Below are 16,393 nucleotides of genomic sequence, written 5' to 3' on the forward strand. Positions count from 1 at the left end.
CAGGACGAGTTACTGCTACGCCATCTTGGAACCAACACTGCCAATGTTTGTCTATGGAGATTGCATGGCTGTGTGCTCAATTTGATACAGCAGTTGAATCCACACATTTGAAGGGGTGTCTACATACATTTGCATATATGGTGTATATTACTGTTTTATTTTTCATACATGTTTTCAAATGTTCTAATTTTCTTCCGCTTTGACATTACTTTGGCAGAAGCTAATAGTGATACATAATAAATACAAAATACAAATACTTAAGAGAATTTTGTGTGGGTCATTTACAAAAAATGACAAATCTATTTAAATCCCACCATGTAACACAACAAAAACAATACTTTCTGAAGGCACTGTAGTGTTTCCACCATCGTTTCCTATGATCTATAAGAGCTTCTGGACATCAAAACAGTGATCACTAACCTCAATTTGGATGAGAATTTCTACTTCAATGAATTGGAAGTGAAAGACATACTGCTCATCTCGGACCAGTTCCAAATCCCTGACACTCAAAGGAGGAAGAGAGCGTTATATAGGCCGGCGTGCGGGATACCTGAAGGGACTACGTTGGCGAGTGGATAAACTGCCTCCACCATCCGTTCTATTGGCGAACATGCAATCCTTGGATAATAACCCGGACGAGCTCCATTCGAGACTATCCTATCAACGTGATCCGAAGAACTATAATATCCTATGCTTCATGAGTCGTGGATGAACAAGGATATGGAAAATACAAATCTAGCTGGGTTTTCTGTACATCAGCAGGACAGAACGGTGACGTCAGGTCAGGGGTCTGTCTCTGTTAACAGCTGGTGCGCATTCGCTAATATTAAGGATGTTTTCTATTTTTAAATGTAACTAGGCAAGTCAGTTAAGAACAAATTCTTATTTGCAATGATGGCCTACCCCAGCCAAACCGGGGGTATAATTTCCATTGAATTGTAATGGGAATAGTAATCAGTGTTTCAACTACAATTACATAGGCCTCTCCATCTAGATGTGTTATTTCCAGCCAAGCAGGATTTAGTTTAATTGATAGTTTGAGTGTCCACAGTCCTACTGTGTTTCAGATGTGTAAATGTTTCCTGGAGAGCTAGTGGGTATGCAGGCGTGTGATCTAGCCGAGCACTAACTCTCACCTGTTAAGCAGCAGGTAGCCTAGCGGTTATGGGCGTTGGACTATTAATCGAAAGATCGCTGGTTCAGACCGCTGAGCAGAATAGGTGAAACATCTGTTGACGTGCCCTTGAGCAAGGCACTTAACGCTAATTGCCCCTGTAAGTCGCTCTGGATAAGACTGTTTCCTAAATGACTCAAATGAAAAAGCAGTAAACCTACCTCATAGAGAAGGCATCCCAGGGACCAGATGTCTGACTTGAAGTTGTAGCCACCCTCGTGAATCCTCTCTGGAGACATGTAGTACGGTGTCCCCACTGAGACAAAAAGGTCTGGTTTTAGACAACTGCTTTTTAACAATAAATCGTACATTTGAAATTGAGACAAATACATGTGGCTTGAGCAATCATTAATACATAGCTTTACTGATGACTACCGCAACACTTTGCAATTCCAATTGATTTGCCAATGGGGAGTGGATGGTGACAATACAAAATAAACTTAAAAGGTTGAGTAAACATTAATTCTGTCCACAAATGTACCTACATTTATTTTATATGTCAATCTTTTATGATTAGTGAATGCCATAATGTAGATAGTCAGTTGGTGGTTGAAGATATCCCTCTAGTGGTGTGGGGGCTGTGCTTTGGCAAAGTGGGTGGGGTTATATCCTTCCTGTTTGGCCCTGTCCTCCTGTCTCAGCCTCCAGTATTTATGCTGCAGTAGTTTGTGTCGGGGGGCTAGGGTCAGTTTGTTATATCTGGAGTACTTCTCCTGTCCTATTCGGTGTCCTGTGTGAATCTAAGTGTGCGTTCTCTAATTCTCTCCTTCTTTCTTTCTCTCTCTCGGAGGACCTGAGCCCTAGGACCATGCCCCAGGACTACCTGACATGATGACTCATTGCTGTCCCCAGTCCACCTGGCCATGCTGCTGCTCCAGTTTCAACTGTTCTGCCTTACTATTATTCGACCATGCTGGTCATTTATGAACATTTGAACATCTTGGCCATGTTCTGTTATAATTTCCACCCGGCACAGCCAGAAGAGGACTGGCCACCCCACATATGCTCTCTAATTCTCTCTTTCTTTCTCTCTCTCGGAGGACCTGAGCCCTAGGACCGTGCCCCAGGACTACCTGACATGATGACTCATTGCTGTCCCCAGTCCACCTGACTGTGCTGCTGCTCCAGTTTCAACTGTTCTGCCTTATTATTATTCGACCATGCTGGTCATTTATGAACATTTGAACATCTTGGCCATGTTCTGTTATAATCTCCACCTGGCACAGCCAGAAGAGGACTGGCCACCCCACATAGCCTAGTTCCTCTCTAGGTTTCTTCCTAGGTTTTGGCCTTTCTAGGGAGTTTTTCCTAGCCACCGTGCATCTACACCTGCATTGCTTGCTGTTTGGGGTTTTAGGCTGGGTTTCTGTACAGCACTTTGAGATATCAGCTGATGTACGAAGGGCTATATAAATACATTTGATTTGATTTGGTTTAGTTAGATATGTTTCTCTATTAGCTAAAATATATTTTTTCAAAGCCATTTTAGCTGTCGTGCTAGTGAGGTCCCATGATTTGTGAATCTGTTCGGTCCAAACAGATTCACAAATCATGGGACTTTGTCGCCCAATGCATATGTTGACTTCCTCCAAGGAACGTGTTGCTAGGCACCCCCCTGAACTTGCCAGGTCAGGCCTGTTCCCTCTTTGGTTAAAAGCCAGTGTGAGAAATGTGCTAACAAAACTTTATTCTATGAAACCAAATAAATACTGCACTCTGACCCACAGTGCAGTATTCATGAGTGTTGTTAGCCAAAACAAGGAAAGTGAACTTCAAAACGTGGAATTCGCAGCTGTTGTTGGTAAGTAATCTGCTAGCTTCTGACATGACTTGCGTCTGCTAAATGACTTAAATGTAAATGTAAATGTAATGACTTATTGCATATTTTTATACCCAAAATCATTTAGACAACTTTTGATTGAATAGGGCCCCAAGACCAGCAGCTAATAATGGAAAGAGAATCAAATACCAATATATAAAACACCTCACTAGCGACAATACACTGATACTTTTTTGGGGGTGACAAGTCGATCCACAAAACCAACATGCATCATATGTTAATTTGTTCGACAATTATTCCATCTCCAGCCCAAACCCCCTAAAACCCAGCCCATCTATTGGTTTGACAATCATTCCATCTCCAGCCCAAACCCCCTAAACCCCAGCCCATCTATTGGTTTGACAATCATTCCATCTCCAGCCCAAACCCCCTAAAACCCAGCCCATCTATTGGTTTGACAATCATTCCATCTCCAGCCCAAACCCCCTAAACCCCAGCCCATCTATTGGTTTGACAATCATTCCATCTCCAGCCCAAACCCCCTAAAACCCAGCCCATCTATTGGTTTGACAATCATTCCATCTCCAGCCCAAACCCCCTAAACCCCAGCCCATCTATTGGTTTGACAATTATTCCATCTCCAGCCCAAACCCCCTAAAACCCAGCCCATCTATTGGTTTGACAATTATTCCATCTCCAGCCCAAACCCCCTAAAACCCAGCTCATCTTTCCATCTCTACCTAAAGGGGGGAAAGCAGACACGGAATATATTTACATATGCAAACGCATGCGTAGGTCAGCAACCTTAGTAAAGCATGATAATGTGAGCAGTTGCCAAGGAGACCGGAGAGGGTTTGTTAAAAAGGTCTTGCTCTCTGAGGCTAGTTTTAGTTTGGAGTTGTATTTATTTGCACCAAAGAAAACAAGTGATAGATAACAATACAGATAAATAAAAAACTATGTGCAGGTGTGGTTGGAAGCCCAAGGGCTGATATGAAAACCACACCACAAAAATATATATACAATACCTATGTACAAGAATAAAACAAGTTTGTTAAAACAGATAACAAAACATACTAATTATAAATGTATGAATGAATTGATCAGTAATCCCGAAAAAAAAAATGTTGTTTAAATGTGTGAGAGTTCGGCTATATGGAGAAGATTACTGAGCAGTTTGGTTCATCAGGCTGACTGACTCCCAGTGCAGATGGAGCCAGGTAATTAGAGGAGGTGGCCTCGTCTTGCAAATGTATTTTGCAGGATGAGTCATTTGTGTAGTTAGAAGGCATATATATGTACTGGCCCAGAAAATATTCCAGTAATTGAGATATGGGTCAATTAAGCTATACAAAATAGTTAAGAAGCAAGACTGATGAACTAAAACACTAATCTTTCTGATGATACTAGGCAGGTATCCTAGTGGGGGTGGCAGGTAGCCTAGTGGTTAGAGCATTGGGTCAGTAACCAAAAGGTTGCTATATCAAATCCCTGAGCTGACAAGGTAAAAATGTGTCTTTCTACCCCGAACAAGGCAATTAAGTTGCTGTCATTGTAAATAAGAATTTGTTCTTAACTGACTTGCCTAGTTAAATAAAGGTAAAATACTAACAGATTTCATCACTTTGCTGCAGACAAATTGTATATGATCTTTCCAGTATAACTTTTCATCAATTAAAACTCAGTGGAATCTAGTCATTATGAATTGTTCCATTTCATTCCCATCAATAGAGATTCCGGGTCTTTTTTTTTTTTTTTACTATTTTTTTAATTCTTACTAGTGAATACAAAAAAGTTTGATTTCTTTTTACATTTAAAGATAATTTGTTTATCTGGAAACATTCAGAAAATGTGTCTATGCCTGAGTTGGCTTCATTAATTAGTGATTCAAAATTATTTTGTGATAAAATAAAATTGGTATCATCAGCAAAGTGAATAGGAAGTACGGTAGAAGACCCAGCAGCAAGGTCATTGATATAGATTAGGAATAACAAAGGCACAACACAAGATATCTTGGCTCTGGTAGATGCACAGCCATTTGCATCAACACATCATTCTCTAACATAAACATAACTATATAACCAATTACAGTGCATTAGGAGAGTATTCAGACCCCTTGACTTGTTCCACATTTTGTTACCTTACAGCCTTATTCTAAAATTGATTAAATTGTCATTTCCCCCCATCAATCTACACACAATACTCCATAATGACAAAGCAAATTCTTTGCAAATCTAAACATTTTTTTTTTTTAAATATTACATTTGCATAAGTATTCAGACCCTTTATGCAGTACTTTGTTGAAGCACCTTTGGCAGCATGATGCCACAAGCTTGGCACACCTGTATTTGGGGAGTTTCTCCCATAATTATTTGCAGATCCTCTCAAGCTCAGTCAGGTTGGATGGGGAGCGTCACTGCACAGCTATGTTCACGTTTCTCCAGAGATGTTCGATCAGTCCGGGCTCTGGCTGGGCCACTCAAGGACATTCAGAGACTTGTCCCGAAGCCACTCCTACGTGTTCTTGCTGTGTGCTTAGTGTCGTTGTCCCGTTGGAAGGTGAACCTTCACCCCAGTCTGAGGTCCTGAGCGCTCTGGAGCAGGTATTCATCAAGGATCTCTCTGTACTTTGCTCCTTTCATTATTTGCTCCTTTCAGCATGATGCTGTGGGGATGGTGCCAGGTTCCCTCCAGACGTGACGCTTGGCTTTCAGGCCAAAGAGTTCTTAGTTTCATCAGACCAGAGAACCTGGTTTATTACAGTCTGAGAGTCCTTTAGGTGCCTTTTATCAAAATCTAAGCGGGCTGTCATGTGCCTTTTACTGAGGAGTTGCTTCGGTCTGGCCACTCTACCATAAAGGTCTGATTGGTCGAGTGCTGCAGAGATGGTTGTCCTTCTGGAAGGTTCTCCCATCTCCACAAAGGAACTCTGGAACTCTGTCAGAGTGACCAGCGGGTTTTTGGTCAACTTCCTAACCACGGCCCCTCTCCCCCGATTGCTCAGTTTGGCCGGACGACCAGCTCTAGGAAGACTTGGTGGTTCCAAACTTCATCCATTTAAGACTGATGGAGGCCACTGTGTTCTTGGGGACCTTTAATGCTGCAGAATTTTTTGGTACCCTTCCCCATGTGCCTCGACACAATCCTGTCACTGAGCTCTACGGATAATTCCTTCGACCTCATGATTTGGTTTTTGATCTGACATGCACTGTCAACTGTGGGACCTTATATAGACAGGTGCGTGTGCCTTTCCAAAACATGTCCAAGTATAAAAATATTTTGAAGATAAATTCACAACGCAGAGGATGAGAGGATGAGAGTACTAGAATTAATGGTCAATAGGGAATTGTCAATGTAAATAGGAGTTGGGTTTCTGTTCAACATCTGTTCAGAATCTGTGGAATGTCCGTCCTGAACTCAGAGCGACGTGTGCCACAATTTCATTGGTCTGTACATTGAGTCGAGAGCAGGATACTTGTTATTTGGCCATTGGACAAGTTGTACTGCAAGGACTTCTAATTGGTCAACCCCAGGCTACGGTGGGGGGTTATAAATGGTATCCTGTTCCTTTGTCCAGTGGAGAAAAGCTGAGGAGAGGGGAGACTAAACATCTGAACATCTACCTCACAGCATAACATCTTGATTTGTCCTTCTCAAATAAACCAATTTTTCTCCCAGTGATTTGCTTTGGAGTTTGTGTTATTTAAGAATAACATAAATTGCGAACACTTGGTGCCGTGTCCCCAATGAATTGGTCTGAACAACAACAATAAGAAAACGTATCAACTGTGTGTTGATCCAGAGGAGGGAGCTGGTGTAACGGAGTCAGGTTTGGAGGCCTCCTTGCTCGCACACAATTTTTCAGTTCTGCCCATAAATGTTCTATAGGATTGAGGTCAGGGCTTTGTGATGGCCACTCCAATACCTTGACCTTGTTGTCCTTAAGCCATTTTGCCACAGCTTTGGAAGTATGCATGGGGTCATTGTCCATTTGGAAGACCCATTTGCGACCAAGATTTAACTTCCTGACTGATTGTCTTGAGATGTTGTTTCAATATATCCACATAATTGTCCTACCTCATGATACCATCTATTTTGTGAAGTGCACCAGTCCCTCCTGCAGCAAAGCACCCCCACAACATGATGGGATGGTGTCCTTCGGCTTACAAGTCTCCCCCCTTTTCCTCCAAACAAAACAATGGTCATTATGGCCAAACAGTTCTATTTTTGTTTCATCAGACCAGAGGACATTTCTCCTAAATGTACGATCTTTGTCCCCATGTGCAGTTGCAAACCGTAGTCTAGCTTTTTTATGGCGGTTTTGGAGCAGTGACTTCTTCCTTGCTGAGTGGCCTTCCAGGTTATGTCGATGTAGGACTCGTTTTACTGTGTGTGACGTAGAAGTCCGTCACTGCCGCGGGCAGCATTTGGTTCTTTAACACACACACATATTCATCACTCCTCCCTGCGCCATTATAAGATAAGTTAACAATGTGGGTCGACACACAAATTAACTTCTGTCTTGGTGCATGCATTTTATACTTATCAATGTTGTGGATGAGCGCATTGTTTGTTTGTTCTGTTTCTCTCTCTCCATCTCTGTAGCTTCCGGGTATGCTGGAAAAGGACCCGAGCTCAGGGAATTGGGTTGGCTTTATAGTGCCTGTCCCAAATGGCTCATTAATGCACATGGGCATATTGAAAGATATTGTCAGTAGTGATGTAATGTTGTAAATGTTATGTTGTGATATTGTTTAAAACCGTGTTGCAATGTATATCCTTTAGTATGTTTAGTTCATGGAAAATGTATGTTTGTATTATTAATTGATTAATTAACCAGGGTTAATTGTTCTGAGGGGAGGGGCTAGCCCTACAAAAGGAGCCTCTCTTTCAGTCATGGAGGAGGGCATTTTGGATTGAGCTGTGGATGGGGCAGCATTGTTTTTAAGCTGTCCCATAAGGTAGATGTTGATGGCAGTACTGTTGTTTTTTGTTCCGGAATTCACTTGTAAATAAACACCTTTGCACAGAATAACTTTTGCGGTTCCGCCATCTTTTTATTTTGATAGAGGTTAGGTTATCCAGTTTAGCCTTCTGGCCTACTCTACGTGACATATGGTGGCAGTGGTGGGATGGCGTACCGCAAATCAGTGAATTCCAACAAGAGAGGTAAAGGAATGCGTACAGGATTGCGTTCTCAGCAACAGCATCAACTGTCAGAAAAGGTACCTGAAGTTGAACCGGGGTGGAATACCATGGAATCGTCTGGTGAAGAAGAGGTCAAGTATGAGAAACTAGGAGCCCGACCGCGGGGCCAAAGACAACCAGAACTGGGTGAGCTGCTGACTGAAGGAGCAGTTGGGGGACCAGAACCACACCCAACCATGGTAACCCTTTTTCAGCAACTTTTCACCTGCCTTGAGAGGAGGGACGAAGACCTCAAGCAGGAGTTACGTGGCCTACGCCAATCTATCCTCACAGCTCCCCACCAGGCGGAACTCGTCAGTGAGAGCCCAAGCCTTCTGGCCTCTTGATTACTGACAATGGTGGCAGTGGTGGGCTGGGCTCCCTGCCTGTGAATTCCAACAAGATTGGGTCTTTCAACACCAGGCCGACAAAGGCTCGATGCAGCGGGGACTTCAACTCCACAGCAGGCACCCCAAGCAGTAATGAGGCCAGCACCAGGAGACCAGTCCAGCAGTGTTAACGTCCATCTTCCAGCATTCCTGAGGAAGGAGCCAAAGATGCCCTCATACCAGCAGGGGAGGACATTGAAAACTACCTGCTGAGGTTTGAGCGCATGGCTAAGACGTGGCAGTGGCCTGAGGTAGAGTGGGCCTGCAGGCTTGTCCCATTGCTCACGGGCAAGGCCTTAGAGGCTTACACAGCAATGGATGAGGGGCTGTCCAATGTCTACAAGGGCTTGAAGGAAGCGCTGCTGGTGAAGTTTGACATCTCACCGGAAACCTACCGTCAACGCTTCAGAGCTGCATCAACGCCATCGGGTGAGTCGCCGACAGAGACGTACCACCGCCTCAAGGGTCTCTACCGACGATGGGTTCAACCGGGGGAGAAGACACAGGACGAAATCGGGGAGGTCATCATCCTCGAGCAACTTCTACAAGTTCTACCACACGACATTCGAACCTGGGTCCGAGAGCACGAGCCCAAGGACGGGCTTATGGCGGCCAAGCTTGCCCTGCAGTATCTTAATGCACGTAAAGGGGGCCCACCACAACCTGCAGCACCCGCTCCAAGGAGTCTCAGAGACACAAGGGACATCAGAAACGCCAGAGATGGTGGAGGTAACTCTGGGGGTTATGTGTCTGGGAGGGAGGTAAGGGATAATGCAGTTCGCTCTGATGGGAGGGGTCTGACCTGTTTTTACTGCCGGCAGCAGGGGCACAAAGCTTCAATGTGTCCGCTACGTAAATCCAAGCTCTCAGGTTACTGTTATGTACCCAGAGAGGGGGATGGTGTTCAGAATAGACAGACTCGGGAAGGGTCATGCTTGGTACCTGTAAAAGTGAATGGTAAAAGTCTTACTGCAATGATTGACACTGGCAGTTCACTGTCATTGATCAGAAAAGGTAATGTACCTGTTAATGACATTGATTATGGTCATCAGACACTGATCCAATGTGTCCATGGTGACCAGTCACAGCAGCCCACAGCTGAGCTCACAGTTGAGATTCAGGGTCAGAAATACCTCCTCAAAGTTGGGGTAATGGAGAAGCTACCTTTTGAGATGATTTTGGGGAGGGATGTGCCTGTACTCTCTGATCTGTTGGGAAGTGTGGGGGGTCAGCTATATGAGCAGTCAGTTTGCCAGTCTGATGTTCAGATGGCATGTTCAGTTGTCACTCGTGCCCAGGCCAAAGCTGGTTTACAACCTCTGCCTGACTTGTGTGATAGTCTGTGCGAGGGGGGAACCAAAGGGCCCAGAAAGTCACGCCGCCAGCGGCGTCTTGAGAAGTATGTGGGAACCCCTGTACCTGTTGCTGATGTGTCTGGGTTAGAGGTGCAATGGGATGTTCCACAAAATTTTGCTACACTGCAGAAGTCTGACGCAACCTTGAAATGTTTGTTTGACAAGGCCTTAGCTGGGGACAGTCAATCTTCATGTGGGGGATTTACACAGTAGACAACCACATACTCTACCTTGGGTCAGAGGCAGATAGCAGGAAGTTGGTGGTGCCATCTACCTGTAGACCACTTGTTCTCAACCTTGCACATACAGTTCCATGGGCAGGCCATCTAGGGCAACATAAGACCTATCTTAGGCTAGGCTCCCGTTTCTTTTGGCCCTCCATGTATACTGATGTACAAAAATACTGCAAATCATGCCCCACGTGCCAGAAAACCAGTGCTGTCCGTAGGTCTGAACGGGCTCCTCTATGTTCACTGCCTGTTATCTCTACCCCATTCAAGAGAATTGCAATGGACATTGTTGGACCCTTGGAGAAGAGTAGTGCAGGTTACAAGTATATATTGGTGATCTGTGACTATGCCACCCGGTTCCCAGAAGCCTTCCCACTCCGTTCCATAACCACTCCAAAAATAATCAGTGCTCTTGTTCAGCTCTTCTCTCGTGTAGGAATCCCAGATGAAATCCTGACGGACCAAGGGACAAACTTCACCTCGCGACTGATGGTTCAACTCCACCGACAGCTGGGCATTAAAGGTTTGAGGACTACTCCCTACCATCCCCAAACGGATGGGCTCGTAGAGAGATTCAATCAAACGCTCAAGAACATGTTGAGGAAGTTTGTGGCTGACACTGGTAAAGACTGGGATAAGTGGTTACCCTTTCTGCTTTTGCTTACAGGGAGGTGCCTCAGGCATCGACAGGTTTCTCGCCATTCGAACTCCTCTATGGATGGCCAGTGCAAGGACCATTGGACCTGCTGAAGAAGTGCTGGGAAGGTTCCCAGTAGCTACCTCAGGACAGGGGATTGTCCAGTATGTCCTCCAGATGCGAGACAGGTTGGAACGGTACCGAGAGGAAGCTAGAGCAAACCTTCAGCAAGCCCAGAAGGCCCAGAAGAGAGGCTATGACCAGCACGCTTGCCACAGAGAGTTTGAGCCAGGACAGAAAGTCCTGCTCCTCCTTCCCTCATCTACCAGCAAGCTCCTTGCGCAATGGCAAGGACCGTACCTAATCGGGAGGAAGATGGGCCCAGTGACCTACGAGGTGCTGCACCCGGACAAGGGTAAGAAGAAGCAAACCTACCATGTGAACCTTCTCAAGGCCTGGGAGGAGAGAGAGGAACTCTCCAAAGGAAAGTCCTTTCTGGTCCGCAGAGTAGAAGAGGATGAGTCGGATGGGGTCACAGAGGCATGGAAAGAACGAGCAGAAGTCATACTGGCTCACCTGGAAGAAGACAAGCAAGATGAGCTGAAGCAGCTGTTTGGCAAGTATCCGGCCCTCTTCAGTCAGAGACCAGGAAGAACCAAAGTCCTAGAACACGTCATTCGTTTGAAACCTGGCCAGAACCCTGTCCGCCAGCATCCTTACCGTGTGCCTGAGAGGCTGGTGGTAGCCCTCAAGGTAGAGGTCCACACCATGATAGAGATGGATGTTGTCGAGCCATCTTCAAGTGAATGGAGCAGCCCTATTGTCATTGTCCCAAAGAAGGATGGCTCTTTGCGCGTCTGCATGGACTTCCGTAAGGTGAATGCCATCTCCCAGTTTGATGCCTATCCCATGCCCCGCATTGACGACTTACTGGAGAGAATAGGTAGAGCTCATTACATCACCACATTGGATCTCTGCAAAGGGTACTGGCAGGTGCCCCTGGATGAACAATCCAAGGCCTACACTGCATTCCGGACGCCAATGGGCCTGTTCCAGTTCAAGGTCATGCCGTTTGGCCTTCATGGAGCCCCTGCGACTTTCCAGAGGCTGATGGACAAGGTCCTCCAGGACTGTGACGATTACTGTGCTGCTTACTTGGACGACGTGGTGATCTACAGCCACTCCTGGGAGGAGCACATACAGCATCTTAGCAGAGTCCTGGGGAAGATTCATGAAGCAGGCCTCACGCTTAACCTCCTGAAGTGTGAGTGGGCGAAACAGGAGACAAAGTACCTGGGTTACCAGCTGGGTAAGGGTGAAGTTCGGCCTCAGGTGGAGAAAGTGGAGTCCATCAGGAATAGCCCTCAACCCAGAACCAAGAAACAGGTGAAGTCCTTCCTAGGTCTGGCAGGGTGGTACCGGAGATTCATTCCACAGTTTTCGACCATCGCTGTCCCTCTGACCAACCTCACTTCGAAGGGGGCCAGCAACCCTGTGAAGTGGACTGAGGAGTGTGAGGAAGCCTTCATGACACTGAAAAAACGACTGTGCTCATTCCCTGTTCTCCAGACCCCTGATTTTCAGAAGAGATTTCTCGTGCAGGTGGACGCTTCGGCTGTAGGAATTGGAGCTGTACTGGCCCAAGGGGAGCCAAGAGAAGAGCTTCCTGTGCTGTACCTGAGTCGGAAGCTGTTGCCCAGGGAAACCAGGTATTCTACAATCGAAAAGGAGTGCCTGGCTATAAAGTGGGCCCTAGATAGCCTCCGTTACTACCTTCTTGGGAGGGAATTTGACCTGCACACGGACCACAGAGCACTGACCTGGATCCAGACCATGAAGGACCGGAATTCTCGTGTGACCAGGTGGTATCTGGAGCTCCAGCCCTTCAGGTTCTGTGTCCGTCACAAGGCAGGAAAAGAGAACGTTACTGCGGACTACCTATCAAGGCTCCCGTACATGGTCGCTTCAGGAGAGGAGGAAGGTAATGTGACGTAGAAGTCCGTCACTGGCCGCGGGCAGCATTTGGTTCTTTAACACACACACATATTCATCACTCCTCCCTGCGCCATTATAAGATAAGTTAACAATGTGGGTCGACACACAAATTAACTTCTGTCTTGGTGCATGCATTTTATACTTATCAATGTTGTGGATGAGCGCATTGTTTGTTTGTTCTGTTTCTCTCTCTCCATCTCTGTAGCTTCCGGGTATGCTGGAAAAGGACCCGAGCTCAGGGAATTGGGTTGGCTTTATAGTGCCTGTCCCAAATGGCTCATTAATGCACATGGGCATATTGAAAGATATTGTCAGTAGTGATGTAATGTTGTAAATGTTATGTTGTGATATTGTTTAAAACCGTGTTGCAATGTATATCCTTTAGTATGTTTAGTTCATGGAAAATGTATGTTTGTATTATTAATTGATTAATTAACCAGGGTTAATTGTTCTGAGGGGAGGGGCTAGCCCTACAAAAGGAGCCTCTCTTTCAGTCATGGAGGAGGGCATTTTGGATTGAGCTGTGGATGGGGCAGCATTGTTTTTAAGCTGTCCCTTAAGGTAGATGTTGATGGCAGTACTGTTGTTTTTTGTTCCGGAATTCACTTGTAAATAAACACCTTTGCACAGAATAACTTTTGCGGTTCCGCCATCTTTTATTTTGATAGAGGTTAGGTTATCCAGTTTAGCCTTCTGGCCTACTCTACGTGACACTGTGGATATAGATAATTTTGTACCTGTGTCCTCCAGCATCTTCACAAGGTCCTTTGCTGTTGTTCTGGGATTGATTTGCACTTTTCGCACCAAAGTACATTCATCTCTAGGAGACAGAACACGTCTCCGTCCTGAGCGGTATGACGGCTGTGTGGTCCCATGGTGTTTATACTTGCGTACTATTGTTTGTGCAGATGAACGTGGCACCTTCAGGTGTTTGTAAATTGCTCCCAAGGATGAACCAGACTTGTGGAGGTCTGCAATTATTTTTCTGAGGTCTTGGCTGATGTCATTTGATTTTCCCATGATGTTAAGCAAAGAGGCACTAAGTTTGAAGGTAGACCTTGAAATACATCCACAGGTACACCTCCAATTGACTCACATGATGTTAATTAGCCTATCAGAAGCTTCTAAAGCCATGACATCATTTTCTGGAATTTTCCATAGCTGTTTAAAGGCACAGTCAGCTTAGTGTATGTCAACATCTGACCCATGGAATTGTGATTCAGTGAATTATAAGTGAAATAATCTGTCTGTAACCAAACGTTGGAAAAATTACTTGTCATGCACAAAGTAGATGTCCTAACCGACTTGCCAAAACTATAGTTTGTTAACAAGAAATTTGTGGAGTGGTTGAAAAACGAGTTTTAATGACTCCAACCTAAGTGTATGTAAACTTCTGAATTTCAACTGTACCCTATGGCTGACAATTAAAATGCATTACAGCACTCTGTGACAACCCTCCCACTCTGTCTGCCGTATTCTCTCTGTTATTTCCTTATTAGGATGCTGGTGGGTGGAGTTGGGAGGGTCGTCAGCTACATGGGAAACACCTGGGCACGGTGTCTCCCAGGATAAATACACCACTTCCCCATTCATGGAGGAGACTCTCTCCATGCAGACACCTTTTGTAGATTGTGTTGTGGTTCTTGGTGGCATTTTGTTTGTTTGTTTGTTTGTTTGTTTGTTTGTTTGTTTGTTTGTTTGTTTGTTTGTTTGTTTGTTTGTTTGCTTGCTTGCTTTGGCACCTTTCATCACCCTGCATTATCACATTCATGTATGCAAAACACTCACTTACACTACTGATTACTGATTACACACACCATTGTATATTATACTTAGTTGCTTTAGTTAATAAATACATATTTTGCTACTCCTTATCTCCACGTTGTCTCCCTTTGTTACGGGCTTTGAGCCAGTTCGTGACAACTCTATAGGAAAAACTACAATATGATCTTCATGTAATGTCACGTATGATTGTCATGTATTGTATATTGGAACCTAATGCAAGAGATGTTTTGGGTTGAAACCTAAGTGTATGTAAACTTCCAACTTCAAATGTAGATGAGGAGATACAGATAACATAGTCAAAAAGTCAGATGTCAGTGAGTGGTTCTCACTTTTAAGAGCATTTGTTGTAATCACCCAATAGAAAACACATTTTATTTGAATTATTAATGAAATCCAAGGTTGATGCAAGGATATCCATGAATCTACCAATGTTAGAATCGGGTGGCACTTTTTTACTATTGACCATTAATTCTGAACAGGAGGGCATTTCTATGAAAAGAGATTCAACATCAATGTTATCAGATGTAAGTGCGAGGTCCTCTCTTACAAAGAATTTAAAACGTTTATGAACAAAAAATGTCCCCTCCTCCCACTCTTGAGGTTGTACAGTGGTGAACAAACAGCATGATTAGGAGACAAGTCATAAAGCAAGGTTGTCTCTTCAGTCAACCATATTTCTGAAAGGGAAACAATGAAATGATTGAGAGAAGACGGATAATGAACAACGTGGTCATGATTTTTAGGAAGACTGCGAATGTTCAAATGAAAGGTAGAAAATAAGCTTGTCTTGGAGTTAAATCAAATGAAAGGTAGAAAATAAGCTTGTCTTGGAATTAGATCAATTGCTATACAGGTTGTTAAATTGCTTAACATTATAGTAATCACAAGTGATAGACTCATCTCTGGTAAATCTCAGGAAATTTGTGTCTGGATCAACACAATGATTATATTTATTGTTTATATTTACTCTTTGTTAATATCTAATGGGTTAAAGACCATGTTATCAGGGTTGATATGTTATCAGGGCTGATATGTTATCAGGGTATGTTATGTTGTCAGGGTTGGTATGTTATCAGGGTCGGTATGTTATCAGGGTATGTTATCAGGGCTGATATGTTATCAGGGTATGTTATCAGGGTTGATATGTTATCAGGGTCGGTATGTTATCAGGGTCAGTATGTTATCAGAGTTGATATGTTATCAGGGTTGATATGTTATCAGGGTCGGTATGTTATCAGGGTTGGTATGTTATCAGAGTTTATATGTTATCAGGGTTGACATGTTAGCAGGGTCGGTATGTTATCAGGGTTGGTATGTTATCAGAGTTTATATGTTATCAGGGTTGATATGTTATCAGGATCGGTATGTTATCAGGGTTGATATGTTATCAGGGTTGATATGTTATCAGGGTTGGTATGTTATCAGGGTTGATATGTTATCAGGGTTGATATGTTATCAGGGTTGGTATGTTATCAGGGTTGGTATGTTATCAGGGTTGATATGTTATCAGGGTCGGTATGTTATCAGGGTTGATATGTTATCAGGGTCGGTATGTTATCAGGGTATGTTATGTTGTCAGGGTTGGTATGTTATCAGGGTCGGTATGTTATCAGGGTATGTTATCAGGGCTGATATGTTATCAGGGTATGTTATCAGGGTTGATATGTTATCAGTATGTTATCAGGGTCAGTATGTTATCAGAGTTGATATGTTATCAGGGTTGATATGTTATCAGGGTCGGTATGTTATCAGGGTTGGTATGTTATCAGAGTTTATATGTTATCAGGGTTGACATGTTAGCAGGGTCGGTATGTTATCAGGGTTGGTATGTTATCAGAGTTTATATGTTATCAGGGTTGAT

The 16,393-nt window shown here is 44.2% G+C and overlaps 1 protein-coding gene across 3 annotated transcripts in view; it reads right to left on the reverse strand.

Annotated features, from left to right (window-relative positions):
• nek6 (NIMA-related kinase 6) overlaps nt 1–16,393 on the reverse strand; it is a 93,910-nt gene that overhangs the window by 16,422 nt on the left and 61,095 nt on the right. For all 3 annotated transcript variants that reach the window (XM_035761000.2, XM_052525264.1, XM_035761001.1), the window contains one exon: nt 1,336–1,430. In XM_035761000.2, coding sequence (XP_035616893.1) covers nt 1,336–1,430 — 95 coding nt within the window. The remainder of the gene's footprint in view (nt 1–1,335; nt 1,431–16,393) is intronic.

The sequence above is a fragment of the Oncorhynchus keta genome, chromosome 9, assembly GCF_023373465.1.
Source record: "Oncorhynchus keta strain PuntledgeMale-10-30-2019 chromosome 9, Oket_V2, whole genome shotgun sequence".
Lineage (NCBI taxonomy): Eukaryota > Metazoa > Chordata > Actinopteri > Salmoniformes > Salmonidae > Oncorhynchus > Oncorhynchus keta.